This window comes from Cnephaeus nilssonii (assembly GCF_951640355.1).
Source record: "Cnephaeus nilssonii genome assembly, chromosome: 5".
NCBI classification, from domain to species: Eukaryota; Metazoa; Chordata; class Mammalia; order Chiroptera; family Vespertilionidae; genus Cnephaeus; species Cnephaeus nilssonii.
In genome coordinates, this window is record NC_137076.1 from 91,630,148 (window position 1) to 91,650,400 (window position 20,253).

A 20,253-nucleotide genomic window follows, 5' to 3' on the forward strand; every position below is an offset into this window, starting at 1 on the left:
CTTTTCATTCTTCCTAGCCTTTGATAAACTAGCTCTTTGAGCTTTTTTACGTAAAAGCAGTCTCTGTTAATGAATATGTCTAGAATGTTTCCATTTGTGCTCCTTACATAGTTTCTGTCAAAATGGAACCGGTATGGTTCAGAAGACGTATAGGCTCTGCAAAAAGATGCTAAATGTCTGTTGTTTTACAGGCTTCTTCCATCTCAGAGTGTTTTACCCCAATCACACATCCACACAAGTGCTTCTCTTGACATTTCTCGAAGATGGGAGAAGAAGAATAAAATTGTTTATCCTCCACAACTGCCTGGAGAACCTCGGAGACCAGCAGTAAGTTTGTGATAGAACCAATTTCTAAATTTTTATAAAGCTCTCTCACTCTTCTGTGGCTGGCAGTGATTTATTATTTCATGTTAAGAAAAGAAAAAATTATACAGCAGTTGGCATAATCCTTTAATTGAAAAAGAAAATGTACTGGATTTATCTGTTTGGAAGTTTTAAAAGATGGTATTTGTTTACCTTACATTATTAACCTCCCGGATAGGGGCCTTAACTCTAAGCTAGTAGTTTGAGATTTACTGATTTTTTTATTTCAAGGGGTTTGCTAATGAATTCTTGAAAATGGAGCATGAGGAGTGGGCAAGAATGACTTAAACTATTGACCAATATTTAAATCATATATAGTTTTCCAATGTTTTATATTTGAATATAGACACACTTGGTTGTTTTATAATTCACAAATCTTTGAACATAAGGTTTGAATTTAATTGAGTTTTATCTTAATCTTTAGCTGTTCAGAATTCTTTTACTCTCTTCAAATTGCTTGTGATTGGTCGTCTGAGATATGACTGATATCCAGCTTAATGTGAATTTCCTGTGGAATATATTTACATCTGTTTAAAAGTTTATGCCCGGCTGGTGTGTTTCAGTGGTTGAGCATCAACCTATGAACAAGGAGGTCACGGTTCAATTCCCAGTGTGGGGTGTGCAGGAGGCAGCCAATCAATGATTCTCTCTCCTCATTGATGTTTTTTTTTCTCTCTCTCCCTCTCCTTTCCTCTCTGAAATCAATAATGAAAAAGAAGTTTAAGCAAATAGTGATAGCATAAATAAGAAGGGAACATTTGAATCCTTAAGTTAATAAACTGAAGTAAGTACTTTGGAAATAGAATTACTATGTTAATTATAAATAATTCAATTCAGCAAACATCTTTTAAAGGCCTTTGGGATTTAAGGCTCCTGGATAATCCATATGATCTAAATATTGTTATTTGCTTGTTTTTTATATGAACTTGACTGCATACATTTTATTTTATTTTTTATTTTATTTTTTTCCCTTTATTTTTTTAAATTTAATAAATCTTTATTGTTCAGATTATTACAATTTTTTCTCCTTTTTCCCCCCATATCTCCCCTCCACCGGTTTCCACCCCCCCTCTGCCCTTACCTCCCCCCCGCTGTCCTCATCCATAGGTGTATGATTTTGTCCAGTCTCTTCCTGTGCCCCCCACAGAGACACCCTTTTCCCCCTGAGAATTAACAATCCACTCTGATTCTATGCCCCTGATTCTATTATGTTTACCAGTTTATTCTGTTCTTCAGATTTTTAATTCACTTGACTTTTAGATTCACTTGTTGCTAGGTATGTATTGTTCATAATTTTTATCTTTACTTTTTTCTTCTTTTTCCTCTTTTTAAATAATACCTTTCAGCTTTTCATATAATACTGGTTTGGTGGTGATGAACTCCTTTAGCTTTTTCTTACCTTTGAAGCTCTTTATCTGTACTTCACTTCTGAATGATAACTTTGCTGGGTAGAGTAGTCTTGGTTGTAGGTTCTTGCTATTCATCACTTTGAATATTTCTTGCCACTCCCGTCTGGCCTGCATAGTTTCTGTTGAGAAATCAGCTGACAATCGTATGGGTGCTCCCTTGTAAGTAACTAACTGTTTTTCTCTTGCTTCTTGTAAGATTCTCTCTTTGTGTTTTGCTCTTGGCATTTTAATTATGATGTGTCTTGGTGTGGTCCTCTTTGGATTCCTTTTATTTGGGGTTCTATGCGCTTCTTGGACTTGTAAGTCTATTTCTTTCACCAGGTGGGGGGATTTTCTGTCATTATTTCTTCAAATAGGTTTTCAGTGTCTTGCTCTCTCTCTTCTTCTGGCACCCCCATAATTCTGATGTTGGTACGCTTGAAGTTGTCCCAGAGGCTTCTTACACTATCTTCTACTTTCTGAATTCTCTTCTCTTCTTGTTTTTCTGGAGGCGTGTCCTTTTCCTCTTTGTATTCCAAATCTTTGACTTGATTCTTGCCTTCCTCTAGTTTGCTGTTGGGTCTCTGTATAATATTTTTTATTTCAGTCAGTGTATGTTTCATTTCTAGTTGGTCCTTTTTCATATCCTCGAGGGTCTCATTAAATTTATCGGCCTTTTCCATGAAATTCTTGAAAAACCTTATAACTGTGGCTTTAACTCTATGTCCAGTCGTTTGTTCTCCTCCATTTCTTTCGTTTGGGATCTGTTTCCTTGCCTCCTCATTTTTGCTGCTTCCCTGAGTTGGTAGGGTAGCTTTGTGTACTAGGTGTCCTATTGGTTTAACGGCTCAGCCTCCCCGTTACCTGAGATGGATGCTCTTGGTGCACCCCTTAGTGGACTGTGTGTACAGCCTTGTTGTAGTTAAGTCTCGATTGTTGTTGGTGTCACTGGGAGGAATTGACCTCCAGGCCAATTGGCTGTGAGGACCTGTTGTGTCTATAAAGGAGGAATTGCTGTGCTGGAGACACGTTTATGGGGCGGGACTTGTTCCAGTAGGGCTTTGGCGCTCACTGAGTCTGCCTCTTGAATGTGTCCCTCATGAGAGTGGTTGAAATCTGGTGTCGTTTCACACCGACCACTAGATGTCCTAGTTTCTGGATCTCCAATGGGGTGCAGGTCAGCTACTGCCTGAGGCCCCCCAGCAGGAGCTACAGCAAGAACTAGTTTTCTCCTCTTTGCTTGAGTGGTTTTGGAGCAGTCTGACTGGAGCTTCAGTTGATTTGGTTAAGCTGCCACAAGGCAGGCTATTTATATGCAAAAGCCGCTGTGTGGAGCCTGGGCGGGTTTGCAGAATGGGCGGGGCGGGGTCTCAGGGCGTCACTAGGCTAGGGCGTGGCAAACTGGCGATGGCTGCCGTCAGCTGTCTCTGCCTTTCCGCATTTCCCAGTCCCCGCGTCCCATGCTCCAGTGCAGTAAACACTGATTGCTGGGCACACCTCTGCAGGAAACTCTCACTTTCCGACCTGATGGCCGAGAGTCCAGCTTCTCCCCGTAGGTGTCTGGGTCCCCCACGTGTCCCCAGAAACTGGGTTTCAGAGTGATTGGGAGCTTGTCTCCCTTCGGGTTGAAAAAAAGCCGCGCGCCCCGTTGCCCGCCACCAGCCCGCTACACGTGCCTCCGTACCTCAGCTTTTCCGCGTTTGTTCTCCTTTCTTTTTCATTCTTAGTTGTAAATCTACCATTCAGCCAGCTTTCCCGTGGTTCTGGGTGGTAGACGCTTTGTCTTTTAGTTGTATTTTTGAAATTGTGCGCGGCGGCAGTTTAGTTGTTTAACTTTGCCTCCATCTTGGTTCCTCCCCACACCATGTATTATCCATACATTTTATTAAGGTTCAATTGCTAAGTATTGGTCTGAATTAATACAGTTTTATGTTTTCTTTTTATTTTCTCACTTAAGGGAGTTAATTTATTGATTTAAAGAATTCCCACCTGATTGGGAAATATGAGGAGAAAGAGATGCTAATAGTTTAAACAAATTTTTAATTTTCATATTTTATCATGCCATCAAAATTTAAAATTAGATTTGTAACAGAATCTGTACTATTAAGTATTTTTTCTCTTTATTTTATTTATCACCATTTATCCCCTCTATACCCTCCTCCATCCATCTCTATTACTGAACTATTAAGTATTGACTCCATTTTGTAATTAAACAAAATTTAGGAAATGTTACACATTTGCACAGTTTATCATAAATACATATTTCCTAGAATTAATGATGTTTCTTTACTTCTTACTTGAGCTCTTTGAACTTATATATTAACTAGAGGCCCGGTACATGAAAATTCATGCACTGGAGGGGGTGTCTCTCAGTCCGGCCTGCCCCCTCTCACAGTCCGGGAGCCCTCAGGGGTGGGAGGCGACCTGGCGATCAGGGGAAGGCGACGCCCCCATCAACCGCTGCTGCTGCCACTGCCTGCAGCACAAGCCTTGGCCAGCCCTGGTTACCTGAGCCTCGGGTGGCCCTGGGTGGCTGGGCAGCTGCCATCTGAGGTTTGCCTGCGCCTTGGGCAGGCCCTAGGCAGCTGGGGGGCTGAGGGCGGGTCTGGCTGCACCATGCGCCTGCCGCTTCCGCGCCCCCCCCCCCCCCAGCTGGGCTGAAAGGACTGGGGGACTCTGGTGGGGCTGAGGGGACTGGGCACCACCATCTTGTGGCTATGGCGCTGCCATCTTTGTGATGGCATGATGGTCAATTTGCATATTTCCTTTTTATTAGATAGGATTAGAAGTAAATAAATCATAATAGTATTTGTCAGGTCCAGAATCTAAGAGCAAAATTTTGTATTTTGTAGCATTAGTCTGTTTTGGTTACTAAAAAGACAATGTATTCAAGGATACATCCCAAATGTCAAAATTAGAATAGTTAACAGTAGGTCATTTACTTAACTTTTAGCAAAGGAAGAACAATGCCAATCCAATCATTTGTTATGTATTGTATTTCCTGAAACTATTTTGATTAACTTTTTTTATATCATTTATACTCATTTGGCACTTTGAGAAAACTAATTTAATTTTCTGTGTTGTACAGATTTTGTTTGAGTGAGTAATCCTTTTGGGACTTTTGGTGTATCACTAATACCTATTATGACTGAAATATTAATGCCCTTCATAAATACCTACCTTATTAATAGGGGATAATTTGCTCATCTAGCCACATAGTTCCTGCACTGTGACATTATGTGCAGTGTCCCTTAGGCTTACCAATCTGCTGGCTGCAAACATTTTAAAAATTAGTTTTATGTACAACATGAACTGATGAACAAAAATAGATCCAGAGACAGAGAAACATCAATCAGAACGTCAAACCTCAGGGAAGGTAGGGGACAGTGGGGGTAAGAGGGAGAGATCAATCAAAGGACTTATATGCATGCATATAAGCCTAATCAATGGACACAGACAACAGGGGGTTGGGGGCATGAATGGGAGGTGGGGGGTAATGGTGGAATAAGGACACATATGTAATACCTTAATCAATAAAGAAATTAAAAAAAAGTAGTTTTATTTCTAATTTAACAGAGGGAGAGATAATATTTCCCATTCTACATCATTCTGATCTTCAGCATTGGAATATGTAGTTAAACAAATCATAGTGGATGGGGTATTGAGTACATCCTATAGCAGTAAGTTAAAAAGAATATCACCAAGTTAGGCATGTTTTAGGTCACTCCTCTTATTTTAAGACTACCTGCCTAATTTAACTAGCATACATTTCCAAACAATATAGTTTCCTATGTAGACTTTATCTTACATGTGGGTTTATCATGGTAAAGAAAATGAACCAGAAAAAAATTAATACATTTTCCTTATAATAGTCATACTTTGTTAATTTGGGCTTAAGTTTATTTTTGAAGTATCTTTGATAAAAGCTATTTTAAGTAAATTAAAAGTATACTGAGACTACAGGGTGGGGCAAAGTAGGTTTACAGTTGTGAGGATTTGAAACAGCTTATTCTTGTTTTATTATTTATTCATTATTGTATTATTTGCCCCACCCTGTAGGTCAAAACTGTTTAAAAAACCATTTCTATAAGAGCCATCTTTTACTTATTTTTTATTTCTTTCTTTTTTATTTATTTTTTAATAAATCTTTATTGTTCAGACTATTACAATTGTTCCTCTTTTATCCCCCCATAGCTCCCCTCTACCCGGTTCCCAGCCCACCCTGTTCCCTTACCCCCCCTCCCCCATACACACACACTGTCCTCATCCATAGGTGTACGATTTTTGTCCAGTCTCTTCCCGCACCCCCCACACCCCCTTCCCCCTGAGAATTGTCAGTCCACTCCCTTTCTATGCCCCTGATTCTATTATATTCACCAGTTTATTCTGTTCATCAGATTTTTTTATTCACTTGATTTTTAGATTCACTTGTTGATAGATATGAATTTGTTGTTCATAATTTTTATCTTTACCTTTTTCTTCTTCTTCCTCTTCTTAAAGAATACCTTTCAGCATTTCATATAATACTGGTTTGGTGGTGATGAACTCCTTTAGCTTTTTCTTATCTGTGAAGCTCTTTATCTGACCTTCAATTCTGAATGATAGCTTTGCTGGGTAGAGTAATCTTGGTTGTAGGTTCTTGCCATTCATCACTTTGAATATTTCTTGCCACTCCCACCTGGCCTGCATAGTTTCTGTTGAGAAATCAGCTGACAATCGTATGGGTGCTCCCTTGTAGGTAACTAACTGTTTTTCTCTTGCTGCTTTTAATATTCTCTCTTTGTCTTTTGCCCTTGGCATTTTAATTATGATGTGTCTTGGTGTGGTCCTCTTTGGATTCCTTTTGTTTGGGGTTCTCTGCACTTCCTGGACTTGTAAGTCTATTTCTTTCACCAGGTAGGGGAAGTTTTCTGTCATTATTTCTCCAAATAGGTTTTCAATATTTTGCTCTCTCTCTTCTTCTGGCACCCCCATAATTCTAATGTTGGTACGCTTGAAGTCATCCCAGAGGCTCCTTGCACTTTCTTCATATTTTTGGATTCTTTTTTCTTTTTGCTTTTCTGGTTGGGTGTTTTTTGCTTCTTCGTATTTCAAATCTTTGACTTGATTCTTGGGATCCTCTAGTCTACTGTTGGATCTCTGTATATTATTCTTTATTTCAGTCAGTGTATGCTTAATTTATAATTGGTCCTTTTTCACATCCTTGAGGGTCTCACTATATTTTTCGGAGGTTTCTAGAAGATTCTTGAGTAACCTTATAACCGTGGTTTTGAACTCTATATCCAATAGTTTGCTTTCCTCCATTTCTGTCATTTGTGACCTGTTTCTTTGTCTCCACATTTTGGCTGCTTCCCTGTGTTGATAGAGTGGCTTTGTGAGCTAGGTGTCCTATAGGGCCCAGTGGCTCAGCCTCCCCAGTTACCTGAGGTGGACACTCTTGGTGCACCCCTTTGTGGGCTGTGTGCACAGTCTTGTTGTAGTTAAGCCTTGATTGTTGTTGGTATCACTGGGAGGATTGACCTCCAGGCCAATTGGCTGTGAGGATCAGCTGTGTCTACGCTGGGAGAACTTCTGGAGACACCCTTGTGAGGCAAGACTTGCTTCAGTGGGGCTTTGGTGCTCACTGAGTCTGCCCCCTGAGTGTGTCTCTTATGAATCTGAGGAATTATAATCTGGATGGTCCCACTCTGACCCCTGGGTACACTGGCTCTTGGATCTCTAAGGAGGTGCTAATTTAGCCTCTGCCTGAGGCCACCCAGCAGGAGCTACAGAGAGATCTGCAGATTCCTCTTCTTTGTTTGGGTTTTGGAGGTGCCCAGATGAGGCCCAGCTGTGAAGCAATGCAAGCTGCTGTGGGGCCTTGGGCCTTCTTTTGGATGTTCTGGATCTCTCTGACTCAGCTGCAGTTTGTTAGGTAAGTTTAGATTTCAAAGGACCAGGCCATTCATATACAAAAGCCTCTGCGCACAGCTTGGATGGGGCGGAGTCTGTACTCAGGGTGGAGCAAACAGCGATGGCTTCCTGTCAGCCCTGCCCTAAGAGGCCCCCGGGTCTCAGTGTCCCTTGGTAATCGCTGTAAGCACCTCTGAGAGAAAGCTGCCCTTGATGCCAGACAGTCCAGTTTCTCCCCGTATGAGTCTGGGTCCCCAGAGTCTCGCCCGGAACTGGAGTTCAGAGCAGTTGGGAGCTTGTGTCTCCCTCCGGATTGAAAAAGCCAGCCATGTACTCAGTTGCTACCCCACTTCGTGTGCGCGCCTCCGTACCTCTGCACTTTACTTCCGCACCGCCTCTGAGTCTCAGTGTGCTTTTCTCTTCCCTTCTAGTTGTAGAATTTCCACTTAGCTAGCCTTCCTTTGGTTCTGGATGATGTCCGTTTTGTCTTTTAGTTGTAGTTTTGAAGTTGTTGTGCAAGGCAGCAAGTTCAGGTGTTTATTTATGCCGCCATCTTGGTTTCTCCAAGAGCCATATTTTATTGATAAAAAGTCATGCTTATTAGTGTGGATTCCCATAGGCCAGTGATGGGCAACCTTTTGAGCTTGTTGTGTCAAACTTCGCCAAAAAACTGAGCATAACTCGGGTAGTGTGTCACTTTGAGGAAAAAACTAACTCCAAGACTCTAGTCACAAATGTTTCATCCTCAGGAGCAGCAAATGTTTCATCCTCGGCATGTGGCCGCGTGTCATCAGAAATGGCTATCATAGGTTCGCCATCACTGCCATAGGCTCTTTTTATTTTAAAAAATATATATTTTATTGATTTTTTACAGAGAGGAAGGGAGAGGGATAGAGAGTTAGAAACATCGATGAGAGAGAAACATCGATCAGCTGCCTCCTGCACACCTCCTACTGGGGATGTGCCAGCAACCAAGGTACATGCCCTTGACCGGAATCGAACCTGGGACCTTTCAGTCCGCAGGCCCACACTCTATCCACTGGGCCAAACCGGCTAGGGCTCCCATAGGCTCTTGTAAGGACTTTTTTTAGGTGACACTTTTTCATCATCTTTAAAAGTTCCTGGTTTTGATATTTCTTAATTTAGACTTACTTTTACTTCATTGGATAACTATTTTGTGCATTGTATCCTAACTTTACCTCATTTACCATATGGTTAGTTAATATCAGTGATATTTAACCAGGTTCATAATGACACTTGGGAACATTTGAATCCTTAAGTAAATAAACTGATGTAAGTACTTTAGAAATAGAATTACTATGTTAATTATAAATAATTCAGTTCAGCAAACATCTTTTAAAGGTTTATCTTAAGAAAGTGTAGAGCTTTTTAATTTTAGAAGAGGAGGATTGAATAACTTTCCCCTTTTTTGTAAACTCTTGATTCCTCTTTTCCCATGCCCTTGCCAGAATTACAATATCTTTTTTACAAAATTTGAAGATAATTATCTACAATTCAGGTTTAAAGATAACCCACCATAGGTTACCAAGAATTGAAATGTTTTTATATAAAATATGTTTTTGAGTGTATTAATTTTTGCAAATTAATATTATCAGTCATGACAGTTCTTCTTTCCTCTCCTGTGCTCCCCAGGATACTTTATTGCTGAAAATGTAATTAGGGTATTGCTACAGTTTTCAGCCTGTCAGCTTCTATTGCAACTGAAATGAAATGTGCTACAGATTAAAAGATGGCCACTTGAGAAAACTGCTGTTTCTAAGGCATTTGAAAATTTCCTGCAGGAGTCAGAATGTTAGAAAATTCTCAGGTCTCCTTGTTATTGCTTGCCTTGACAAATGTTTCCTACATTTTTTAAAGTGGTAGTATGTAACTACTGGCTTATCCTATCTAATAAAAGGGTAATATGCAAATCAACTGTCACTCTGTCACAAAGATGGCGGCGCCCATAGCCACAAGGTGGCGGCGCCCAGTCCTCTCAGCCCCTCCGGAGTCCCAGTCCCGAGGGGGCGGCCGTTGAGAGCAGGCAGCGTGAGTGGCCTGGCAGAAAGCTTGCTTCGTTGCCGTGGCGACGAGGCAAGCATTCCGCGCCCAGCCGCGGATGGGCCTCTGGCCAGGCCGGGGTGGTGACGAGGCAAGTGTTCCGCGCCTGGCCGAGGATGGGGCTCTGGGCCGCGGAGAGCCTCTGGGCAGCGGGCACGGAGCGGCCAGGCCCCGCAGAGAGCTACTGGCGCATGGATTCGTGTGCAGGGCTACTAGTGTGTTTCATAATTTAGATCTCCTCTTGCTTCATTCAAATAACTATTTTGCACATTATATCCTAACATAAATAACTTTACGTCATTTACTGTATAGGTGAGTTAATAGCATATAGCGGTGGAAAGAATGTGGGTTTTAGAATCAGAAGGGGAACTTCGAGGATATATCTGCCAGACATTGTATTTCTCTGGTTTTCACTTTGTAAAAGGATTATAAAATGTTTCCTCTCCCAACTCATAGAGTTAGATCAAATAAAATTTGATAATTTCTTTGTGAACTATAAATTGTTTAATGGATGATTGATTTAAAAAAACTAAATGGGGGGGCAGGGGGAAAATGGGAGATATCTGTAATACTGTCAACAATAAAAAATATATTTAAAAAAATTAAATAGGATGTACCTACCACTGTAAATAGAAGATAACAAAAGCTAACATATACTAAGATCTTACTAAGATCTGTGCTAGGCAATGTGAAGTGCTTTTTTTTAAACATGTTATTTTATTTCATTCTTATAGTTTTATGAGGTAGGTAATATTATCTTCATTTTAAAGAAGTAGGAATTTAGGCCGAGAGAGGTTAAGTAGCTTGGGTTCTTAACTTCCTGCAGGAGTCAGAATGTTAGTAAATGGTAGAACTAGGATTCCAAACCAGGCAGTCTGATTCTAGAACCTATGCTCTTGACCAAACACCTAGAATACTGTTGAAAACAGTTATTTTGTCCATTTCACATTGTTCTCTTCACTAATAGGAAACTTTTTTTCTTGTTCTTTTTCTTTTGTCCTTTTAGCCAGCTAAATGTTTTAAAAATACTTTCATTTAAATCTTTTACTATTCCTCTGGATAAAAATATAGCATATATTGGTACAAACTAGTCATTTTGTATTTTCTATTTTTCCCTTAGTAATTTTTTTTAACAGAGTCAGACTTTGGAAAATATATAATTTTGTGTAGGGAAAAAGAATCTGCAAATCTTAATAATGTTTTTATTTCTTATGACAGAATTTTCATTAGGCATAGAAAGTCAAAACTTTATTAACACTATGTTACTGTCATTAAAGAATTTTTTTTTTATTGATTTCAGAGAGGAAGGGAGAGGGAGAGGCAGACACATCAGTGATCAGAGAGAATCACTGATCGGCTACCTCCTAAACACCCTTCATTGGGGATTGAGGCTGCAACCCAGACATGTGCCCTGACCTGGAATTGGGAATTGAACTGGGAATTGGGAATTGAACCTCCTGGTTCAACCACTGAGCAACACCGTTATTGTCATTTTGGTATAAACTTGCTAAAGTGTTGTGTTTTTTTTTTTCCTATTTGTAAGGTAATCTACCATTGTCGAAGACAAATAAAGTACAGCAAAGACAAGATGTGGTATTTGGCAAAATTGGTAAGCTAAAATAACTATTACCATGTAATACTTAGTTAAAGAAGCTAAGCTATGACTTCTCCCCAGGATTTGAAATATCAAAAAAATTTGCCTCTAAAAGGTGAGGAGTATAATTGCATTTTCAGACAGTTGGTAGGTAGTCCAAAAATGATTGCTCAGAGATGAGTGATTTGCTTAATTTTTACCTTTCTTCTGAGAAACTGTGTTACATTGGATACATAGATATTTAGAACAAAGGCATCAGGAATCTGGCTATAACTAGAGAATCTAGAAAGCAAGTTTATTCACCTGTAAGAGTTGATTCAACCTGTTTCAAAACTGATGCTTTGTATATTTTTTCTCTGGAAAATGAAATGTAGGTATGAGAGGAGACAAAAGCAGCAAATATACATGTAATGCATTTGTCCTGTAGGAGAAAGAGATGCCTTTATTGCCTAGTGTGGTCCTAGCCCACCTGTGATCTCTCTCTGTCATGTCTGCTCTCTCTTTTAATGTTATTGAAACTATTAACAATCTAGGTTTTATGGTTAACATGTTTAAGCTTGATTTTGACAGTGGTATTCCTTCTCAAACTTTTCTTTTGCCTGCATTTAGTTAGCTGTCTATATATATAAAAGGCTAAGTGACTGACCATTCATCCGTCCGACTGACCAACCAACCGGCCGGTTGGTACATATGACGTGCACTGGCAATTTAAAAGTAAACGTTGACTTGCGCATGCGTGGTATTTGTCCCTGTCTGACACTGGCCTCCCATTTGAATTAACTCCAGTTTCAAGTGATGCCAGCATTTGTGATGACTATTAATAAATCACAAGAACAAACTCTAGACAGAGTAGGAATATTCCTACCTGAACCCGTTTTTGGACATGTTCAGTTATATGTTGCTTTCTCTCCAGTTTCAAGAGCATGTGATGTTAAAGTTAAAGTTGTAAATACTTTATCACAAGGGAAATTAGTCAAGCACTCTGAAAATGTTTTTACTCTTAATGTGGTATACAGGGAGATATTAGAATAAGTTTAATCAATTTATCAGTCATTGTTTTTATCAATGTTTTTATATCATGTTTTTGTTGTTTTTATGTCGTTTTTATTGTTTTTATATCATGTCTTTGTTGTTATTGTTTATTTATTAATCAATTTATATATTACTTTAATGTACATGTTACTAATTTTCTCTCGTCTCTGACACTTCTATTATGAAGAAAGGGCGAATAGCGATATTAAAATATTTCTTCTAATTAATTTCCTTTCAATGTGCACAAATCCATGCACTGGGCCACTAGTTTTAATTTAAAAAATTTCCCCCAGTTTTATTGAGATATAATCAACGCATAACTACTTAGCTATTTTTTAGAAGTTATTTAGATTGTGTAAGACTTTTGAAGGACTTGTATGCATGCATATAAGCATAACCAATGGACACAGACAGTAGGGGGATGAGGACCTGTGCTGGGGAGCGGGAGCAGGGGGGAGGGTCAATGGGGGAAAAAGGAGACATATGTAATACTTCAACAATAAAGAATTTAAAAAAAAAAGACTTGCTTTTCATTGAAAAGAGAACATTGATTTTGTAAATTAATTTGTTTATTTTCTCTTGTCTGTCACCCCTTAATTCTAGATTCGAGGAATGTCCATTGACCAGGCTTTGGCTCAATTGGAATTCAGTGACAAAAAAGGAGCCCAAATAATTAAAGAGGTAAACTAAGATTTGAGGTGAGGGGTGCATAGCTGTCTTATAAGTATTAGTAAGCTCAGCCTAAATTCTGAATTCCCTGGTGTTAATGCCTAGTTTATATAATATAGATTTAGGATGCTCAGTTTCATTAATGTCCTTATACCTTAGGAATGTCATGTGCTTTAAGCATTTTTTCTTGTGATGCTTTTATTTGCACCAGACAGTTATATTTGAAGTGATAAATCTTATTTTTAATAATTTGGGGCTTGATATATTTTTTAAAATATTTTTTTTGTCAATTCCACAACTGAGAGTTTATGATTTTCTAACTAGTTGAGTTGAAAGAGCATTGGACCGGGATTCTGGAGACTTGGAGTCTAGTCCTTTTTCTCATATTTCTATTGTGATAATCTGTCTGGTCCCATTTTTCTTGTTTGTAAAATAGGTGGGATTGGATTAGATGATCTTTAAAGACCCAGCTCTAAGTGTAGCTGATTTACTATTTATAATTGGGCTGATGGTAAATTCACTGACTCTTGTTTCAAAAAGCTGGTTTGAGGATATCCAGGGATATCAGCATTATTTTCTATATTTCAGTTAAGTCTCTCACCTAGTCAGATCTTATCTTTTCAGTTTAGTAGGTGAATAGTTAACGATTGATGGACTCAGACTTCTAAGAGGTTCCATATAATCAATGCCTATATTTAATTCAATTCAGAATGCAATTACTGAACGTCTGTTGTGTACCAGTTTTGTACTATATTCTTTATCTAAAGGAGTGAAAGATCTGGTTTCTGTTATTTCTGACAATTTTCCTGTTTCTAAAAATGTGCTCTGGAGGAAGTTAATTCAAAATATGTATGAAGTTTAAATGTAGTAATTCTTAAAGGAAAATTTCAAGTATGTTTTTTTCTACTTGTCTGATATTGTTAATGGTTACTGTGGCTCTGAAGTGTAAGTATTTTCAATAAGATTTAGTTCTTGAGCTTCTTGAACTTTTTGGCAAGTCTCAGACTCAAAGACATGATATTCATTATGAAGGGTCCTGCTGCAAGGGCTGCTATCTGCTCCTGCACAGCTCGCACATCCCATTTAAAACCTGGCCGCATGGACTGTGCTCCTTGCATTTGCAATTCTTCTCCGAGGAAGGAGAGCTCACTGTACCCCTTCTCCTTGGTACTGTTATCATTTGATATTCTCTTTTAAAATTGACTGTAAAGTGGAGGCATGTGATTAGCAGTCAGAGAGATAACAAGAAATGAGAAATTTCATTGCACTTTAGTTCAGGGTCAGTCATATGAATGCCTTTCTTTTCCTTGTTTAAGATTCTTTTAGAAGCACAAGATATGGCAGTGAGAGACCACAATGTGGAATTCAGATCCAATTTATACATAGGTAAGATCTTTAACATTTTTAGTGTTGGAAATCTATTCTGATAGCGATGTCAGGTTCTTTATCCAACAATAGTCTTTGATATCTAATTACTTAGGGCTGCGTTTGCCAGTGAAAATTGCTGGTAATAGCTCTTCTGTCTTCCGCGTGCTCATGTTAACCTGTTGTAAATGGTAATAACCTTACTGCTTTATTGTTACCTGTTCTGTAATGAGACTGGGATTATGAAACCTGTTCTGTAATGAGACTGGGATTATGAAACCTACTGCCAATAATTATTGAGTAATGGATACCAAGGTAGTACATAGGGTGGTCCTTTAATCATAATAAAACTAAGAAAGAACATAATTGATTTTGTTTTAAATGAATTATTTGTCAACCCAAAGGATCATAGGTGGACTTAAAGTCTTTATTCATAATGTGCCAAGCCAGGTGCCTAACTCATAAAGGTGTCCTGTAGATTAACCTTCCAATGACCAGAGTGGAAGATCTGTTGAATTGTAGAAGCCAAGGGCCTTGAGAGACTCAGATGACCCAGGTGTGTTAATTTCCCTTTGGTATTACATCCTGAAGCATTATCTTTGGTTTTGCATGCTTTTTCCACATCAAATTAAACTCATGTAAGTGAAATGCTTTGGGAAGCATTTGTACAAAGTGTGAGGGATTTTTTTGTAGTATACCTTCACACAGCTCTTTTTCCAAAAAGAGATCAGTGAGTATTACAAAGTTCTCTTGCCTCCTCCCAACACCACAGAAAAGTAGAGCAGTAGCTGGAGTGAATGTTTTTCTCTCACTTCAGCAGCAGTTACTCCTAACTTCAGCAGTTTTGTAATCAAACAAAGATGCTGATGTCTAAGCAAAATTTTCTCCATCTGCTAAACCTACATATAGGGAGGATTCTTTTATCTAAAAACTAGAGGCCCGACGTATGAAATTCATGCAAGAGTAGGCCTTCCTTCCCCTGGCTGCCGGCACCAGCTTCCCTCTGGCACCTGGGACCCGGGCTTTCGTCCCAGCCCCAGCTTCATCGGAAGGTTGTCCAGAAGGACGTCCGGTCTAATTAGCATATTATGCTTTTATGATAGATATTTTAAATTCAAGATATGGGGGAACTGCTACTCTTCAAATTGAGGGAAAAGGGCTGAATTATTATGGGGAAAATTTGTTGTACCTTATAATTTTTCAACAATTAGAGTAAAAAAAATCATCTGAATTCCTCTTTGTCACATAACCTTTGTCCTAGTGGAGATACTTACTCTGGTTCCATTGAAATCTCACTTCAACTCATCTGGAATTGATGCTGAAACCACACCTACTTCTGAAATTCAAATGAGTTAAGATTCTCAGTGGAAATATCTTATTTTAAAGCTGAAACTTTAAAATATATTCTGATAACATGCATGGATGCAGAAGGAAATCAGTCTGGTAACTTAGAAGATACAGGGCTGCAGTAGTTAATCATAAGCATTTTCCTCTGGGAGCAGCATGAATAAATAATACTGGGAGGGCCCAGAAGGGGGTGTACATTGGAAGAGGTGAAATGGATGAAGAGGAAGACCATTTGCTTAAAACCTCTTGGTGACCTTTTCTGTGCTGTGCTGAAAATAAAATCAGATTTAATCAATGTTATTCAGCTTCATAGGAATGTGTGGGCTTCTTAGCTGATAGACAACACTTGGTAATGGAATTCAGATACAAATGAAATAGAATTTGTCTTTAATTCCATCTTAATAATTGTAGTAGAGAGAGATAGGGTGAGGAGCTTAATCCTGTCCCCCCAAATGAATGAGCAAAGTCCATTGTTGCCACTGAGCAAAAATAAATTTAACCTGTCTTACATGAATGGGCCTTTAATTCATTGGTCTCATTATGCACATTTCTGTTGAAAAACCTCTGCCCTACCTGCACCCTCTTTTCATCTAATTCTGTGTAAAAAAACTTTTAATTAGGGCTGGTAGTTTGGATTTGTCATATAATTTTCTTTCCTTATTTTTTTGTTAATCCTCACCCGAAGATATTTTTCCCATTGATTTTTAGAGAGAGTGGAAGGGAGGGAGGGAGGGAAGGAGAGAGAGAGAGAGAGAGAGAGAGAGAGAGAGAGAGAGAGAGAGAGAGAGAAAGAAAGATCAATGTGAGAGAGACACATTAATTGGTTGGCTCCAGCACGTGTCCTGGGTGACCAGGGCCAGGGATTGAACCTGCAACCCAGGTATGTGCCCTTGATTGGGAATCAAACCTGAGACTCTTCAGTGCACAGGCCAGCGCTCTAATCATTCAGGAACATTGGCCGGGGCAGGATTTGTCTTATGATTTTAAAAACTCATTTGTTAAGTATTTTATTGCCTAATCCCATTAGGAATGAAAAAGAGATTAGTGGAAAATGAAATATCTTACCATGACATATCAGGCATTTTATCCTTGTATTTGCCAAATTTCCCCAATAAGAATCATCTGAGGTTCTTAGTAAAAATAAAGATTTTTAGGCCTTACCACAGACTCACTGATTTAAACCGTAGGGGAGAGGCCTGGGTAAGTACCCTAGTGATTCTTACTGATAAAATGTGGGAAACTGATTTATTTTATTATATTTTTGGAAAAGGCTTAGACATTTTATTCCATAGACTTTTAAGATTTGAAAGACTAACTACTTGTTGGCTACCATTTCATGGCAGCAGTCACCTAGAATAGGTAAGGATAGGTATTTAAAGGAAGTGCTTTTTGGTAGCATATGTTCTCATTATACAGTAATTCCTTCAGATGCCTGACATCAGTCTAAAGCTAATACCTGGTGTTGCATGACCACAGACTTTGAAAGTTCACTTCCCTTTCAAACTTATAATGATGACTAATGACACTGTGAATAGCCTTAACAAGTGGACATGGACTAATAAAATGTCACTGCTTAATGATTCATGGCATCTAAAGTGATTCACTAGAGAAAGTGATCGACTGACTTTGTAAATCAGTCTTCTGGGCTAAGAGTGATGAAGTGGGGAAGGGAGAGTTTCTAATGTTAAAATGTCAAGGTTCTCAATTACCTAAATGCTAGTGATCGGAAATATTGACATTATTTTAACTACATGGTACCTATTGGACATTACCTTTAGAAGGTTGTTCCTATTTTTGAGATGTCTTAATGTTTTCTCTTTCATTCAGAAAGTATCTGAGTACCTTCCATGTGCACACTACACACACAGTTAGTGACGGTGTGTCTTAGTAGCAGTTTCAAACCTTTAGCGCCTGTCATTTTGTTCTTCGGCAGTAGTAGCCCTTTGGAAGGATACATGAATTGTTCTTCTGAGTTGAAACAAAACTATGTACACTGTTAAGTATGTTCTTGGAAAACTTTGTTCCAAACTATGTTCTTGGAAAACTTTGAATCTTATTTTATAATTTGAGCAAACTTAACAGAGATGTCTGTATTGAAAATACTATATTAACAGAGGATGTATTATAAAATCATTTTTATTTCTTGTGGAGCATGACTTTCTGGGGCATTACAGAAGGAGTAGAAGTTTGGTTGAAGAAGTGACTATACAGGGGAAACATGAGCACTTACACAAGATAGCATATGGTTTGGGACAAAAAGGATAGATAAATGGTATTGGAGTAGAGAAGAGGTCAGTATGGGTTAGAATAGTCATGGAGATTTTTCTAGAAAAATTAGATTTTGAAGATAGGCTTTTGAAAGAGTGTTCATGAGAAAAGATTGTCAAACTAAGGTAATGGCATAAGCAAAGGCACCTAGGTTGTCAAGTGGATACTTTGATATAGTCCCTGTATCGATAAAGTTATGTCACAGTAAGAATATGCAAATGGAAAGTACTGAAGTGGGTGAATTTGATATGTAGTCTCTATATTTTGCCTTTTTAAAAGGCTTATTAAATTAACTAAAAAAAGTAATTAAGTAAATTCAGAAAATAGTAGGTGGTGGTTACTACTCTGATTTACTATGGGTGAACAGATTTCTTTTTATGAACTATTCAAAAGATTTCTTCGAATTTTACAAAGTCAAACTTTGCCATGCAGAGTAGGGGGTGGGAGTTGAGGGGCAGCTGTAATGCAGAAGTTCCTAAAACTGGCTGGAGATCAGAATGGGGCCCGTGGGAGTGGTGGTGTTTGCTCAGGATGTGATTTCTAAGCCCACCTCAAATATACTAAATTAGAATCTCCAGGGGTGGGGTCTTAGCATTAGCATTTAAAATAGAGGCCCTAGGTTAGTTTGATGTAGCTAGCCCAAGAACCAGCGTTTGGGAACTGTTGGTTCCAGGGGCTTTCATCACAATTGGAATAAAATAAAAGCTCCTTACTCAATCTACAGGGCTCTATGTAATGTTGCCTTCTGATCTCTGATCTCTTTCCCTTGTTTGTACCACTCGTCACCTTACTTACTGTGCTTCAACTGGCTGGTCTCTCCGTTCCTAAAACAGGCCAAACGCGCCCTAACTGGTTTGGCTCAGTGGATAGAGCGTCGGCCTGCGGACTGAAGGGTCCCAGGTTCGATTCCGGTCAAGGGCATGTACCTTGGTTGCGGGCACATCCCCAGTAGGGGGTGTGCAGGAGGCAGCTGATCGATGTTTCTCTCTCATCGATGTTTCTAACTCTCTATTTCTCTCCCTTCCTCTTATATTTTCCTTTACTGTTTTAGTAATAACTTGAAATTACAGGAGTTTATTATATATACAGGTAAGGTCAGGTGTGCCCACTATCCATGGTCACTTAATATTTCCTGAAAGTTTAGTCAACACAACAAGTCAAAAATCAATAAAATATATTTAAAAAAAAATAAAACAGGCCAAATGCAATGCCACGATTGGACCTTTGCACCTGCTGTTCCCTTTGTCTGGAACACTTTACCCGTAGACATTTGCCTGGATGATTCATTCTGATCTTAGATCAAATGTCTCTTTGTCAAGGGTGCCCCTTGACACTCCCTTACGTAAAGTTGCCCCCCAACACCCCATCAGTTTTATTTTGCTCAAAGCACCTGTCACTAACGGAAGCGAGCATGTTTATGTTCTGTCTCCTCTGTAGTGTACACTGCATGGAGGCAGGGTCCTTGCTAGTCTCCTTCACTCTGTTTCTCCAACACCTAGAAGAGAGCCTGGTCCTTAGTGAGTACTCAGGAGATATTTGCTTTGAGACCAGCCTGCTCTAGCCAGCCAGAAAGCTCATGTAGTCTTAGAATCCAGTCAAGGAAAGGGCAGAAATTGCTCAACTGATCAAGCTAGAGTCCCGTGAGTACAGTCATTTCCTATAATTCTCTTTTTTCTTCCCTGTCTAGCTGCGTCCACCTCAGGCCGAGGCCAGTACCTGAAACGCATTCGATACCATGGCAGAGGTCGCTTTGGGATCATGGAGAAGGTTTATTGCCATTATTTTGTGAAGTTGGTAGAAGGCCCTCCACCTCCACCTGAACCACCAAAGACAGCAGTCACCCACGCCAAAGAATATATTCAGCAGCTTCGGAACCGGACCATCATTCACACTCTATGATGGCGGAATTCAGACTCCACAGTGTATATAGTTTGCCATTCATTTCCTAAAAACAAACAGTAATTAAAGACAGATGCTTTTTATGACTTGTCATTGAATTATTGAAATATGAAGTGCAACTGCTAGTTTTATCTGTGTATAAGATTGCCCATATCTCTGAACCTCTGGATATGTTTTATGCATTTGCAACTTGGAAGGGGAAACCTGCTTTAGACATAGTAACAGACTGGAACTCACTAGGCTTTTTGAAGGGAATGTTAACTTTCCAGCTAGTGTCCTACAGGTGGAAGTTTGATACTGAACATGAGTAGGTTACAGGATAAGAAAGCTTGTCCTTATTTCTCTCATTTTCCTTGGGAATGGAGGGAGTGTGGA

General features: G+C 39.1%; 1 protein-coding gene across 1 annotated transcript in view; it reads left to right on the forward strand.

Moving 5' to 3' along the window:
* MRPL22 (mitochondrial ribosomal protein L22) overlaps positions 1-20,018 on the forward strand; it is a 30,232-nt gene extending 10,214 nt beyond the window's left edge. The window contains exons 3-7 of the mRNA XM_079770749.1: positions 192-327; positions 11,248-11,313; positions 12,934-13,011; positions 14,316-14,385; positions 19,667-20,018. Of these exons, the coding sequence (XP_079626875.1) occupies positions 192-327; positions 11,248-11,313; positions 12,934-13,011; positions 14,316-14,385; positions 19,667-19,878 (562 nt within the window). The 3' untranslated portion in view covers positions 19,879-20,018. The remainder of the gene's footprint in view (positions 1-191; positions 328-11,247; positions 11,314-12,933; positions 13,012-14,315; positions 14,386-19,666) is intronic.
* Positions 20,019-20,253: the final 235 nt, after the last annotated feature.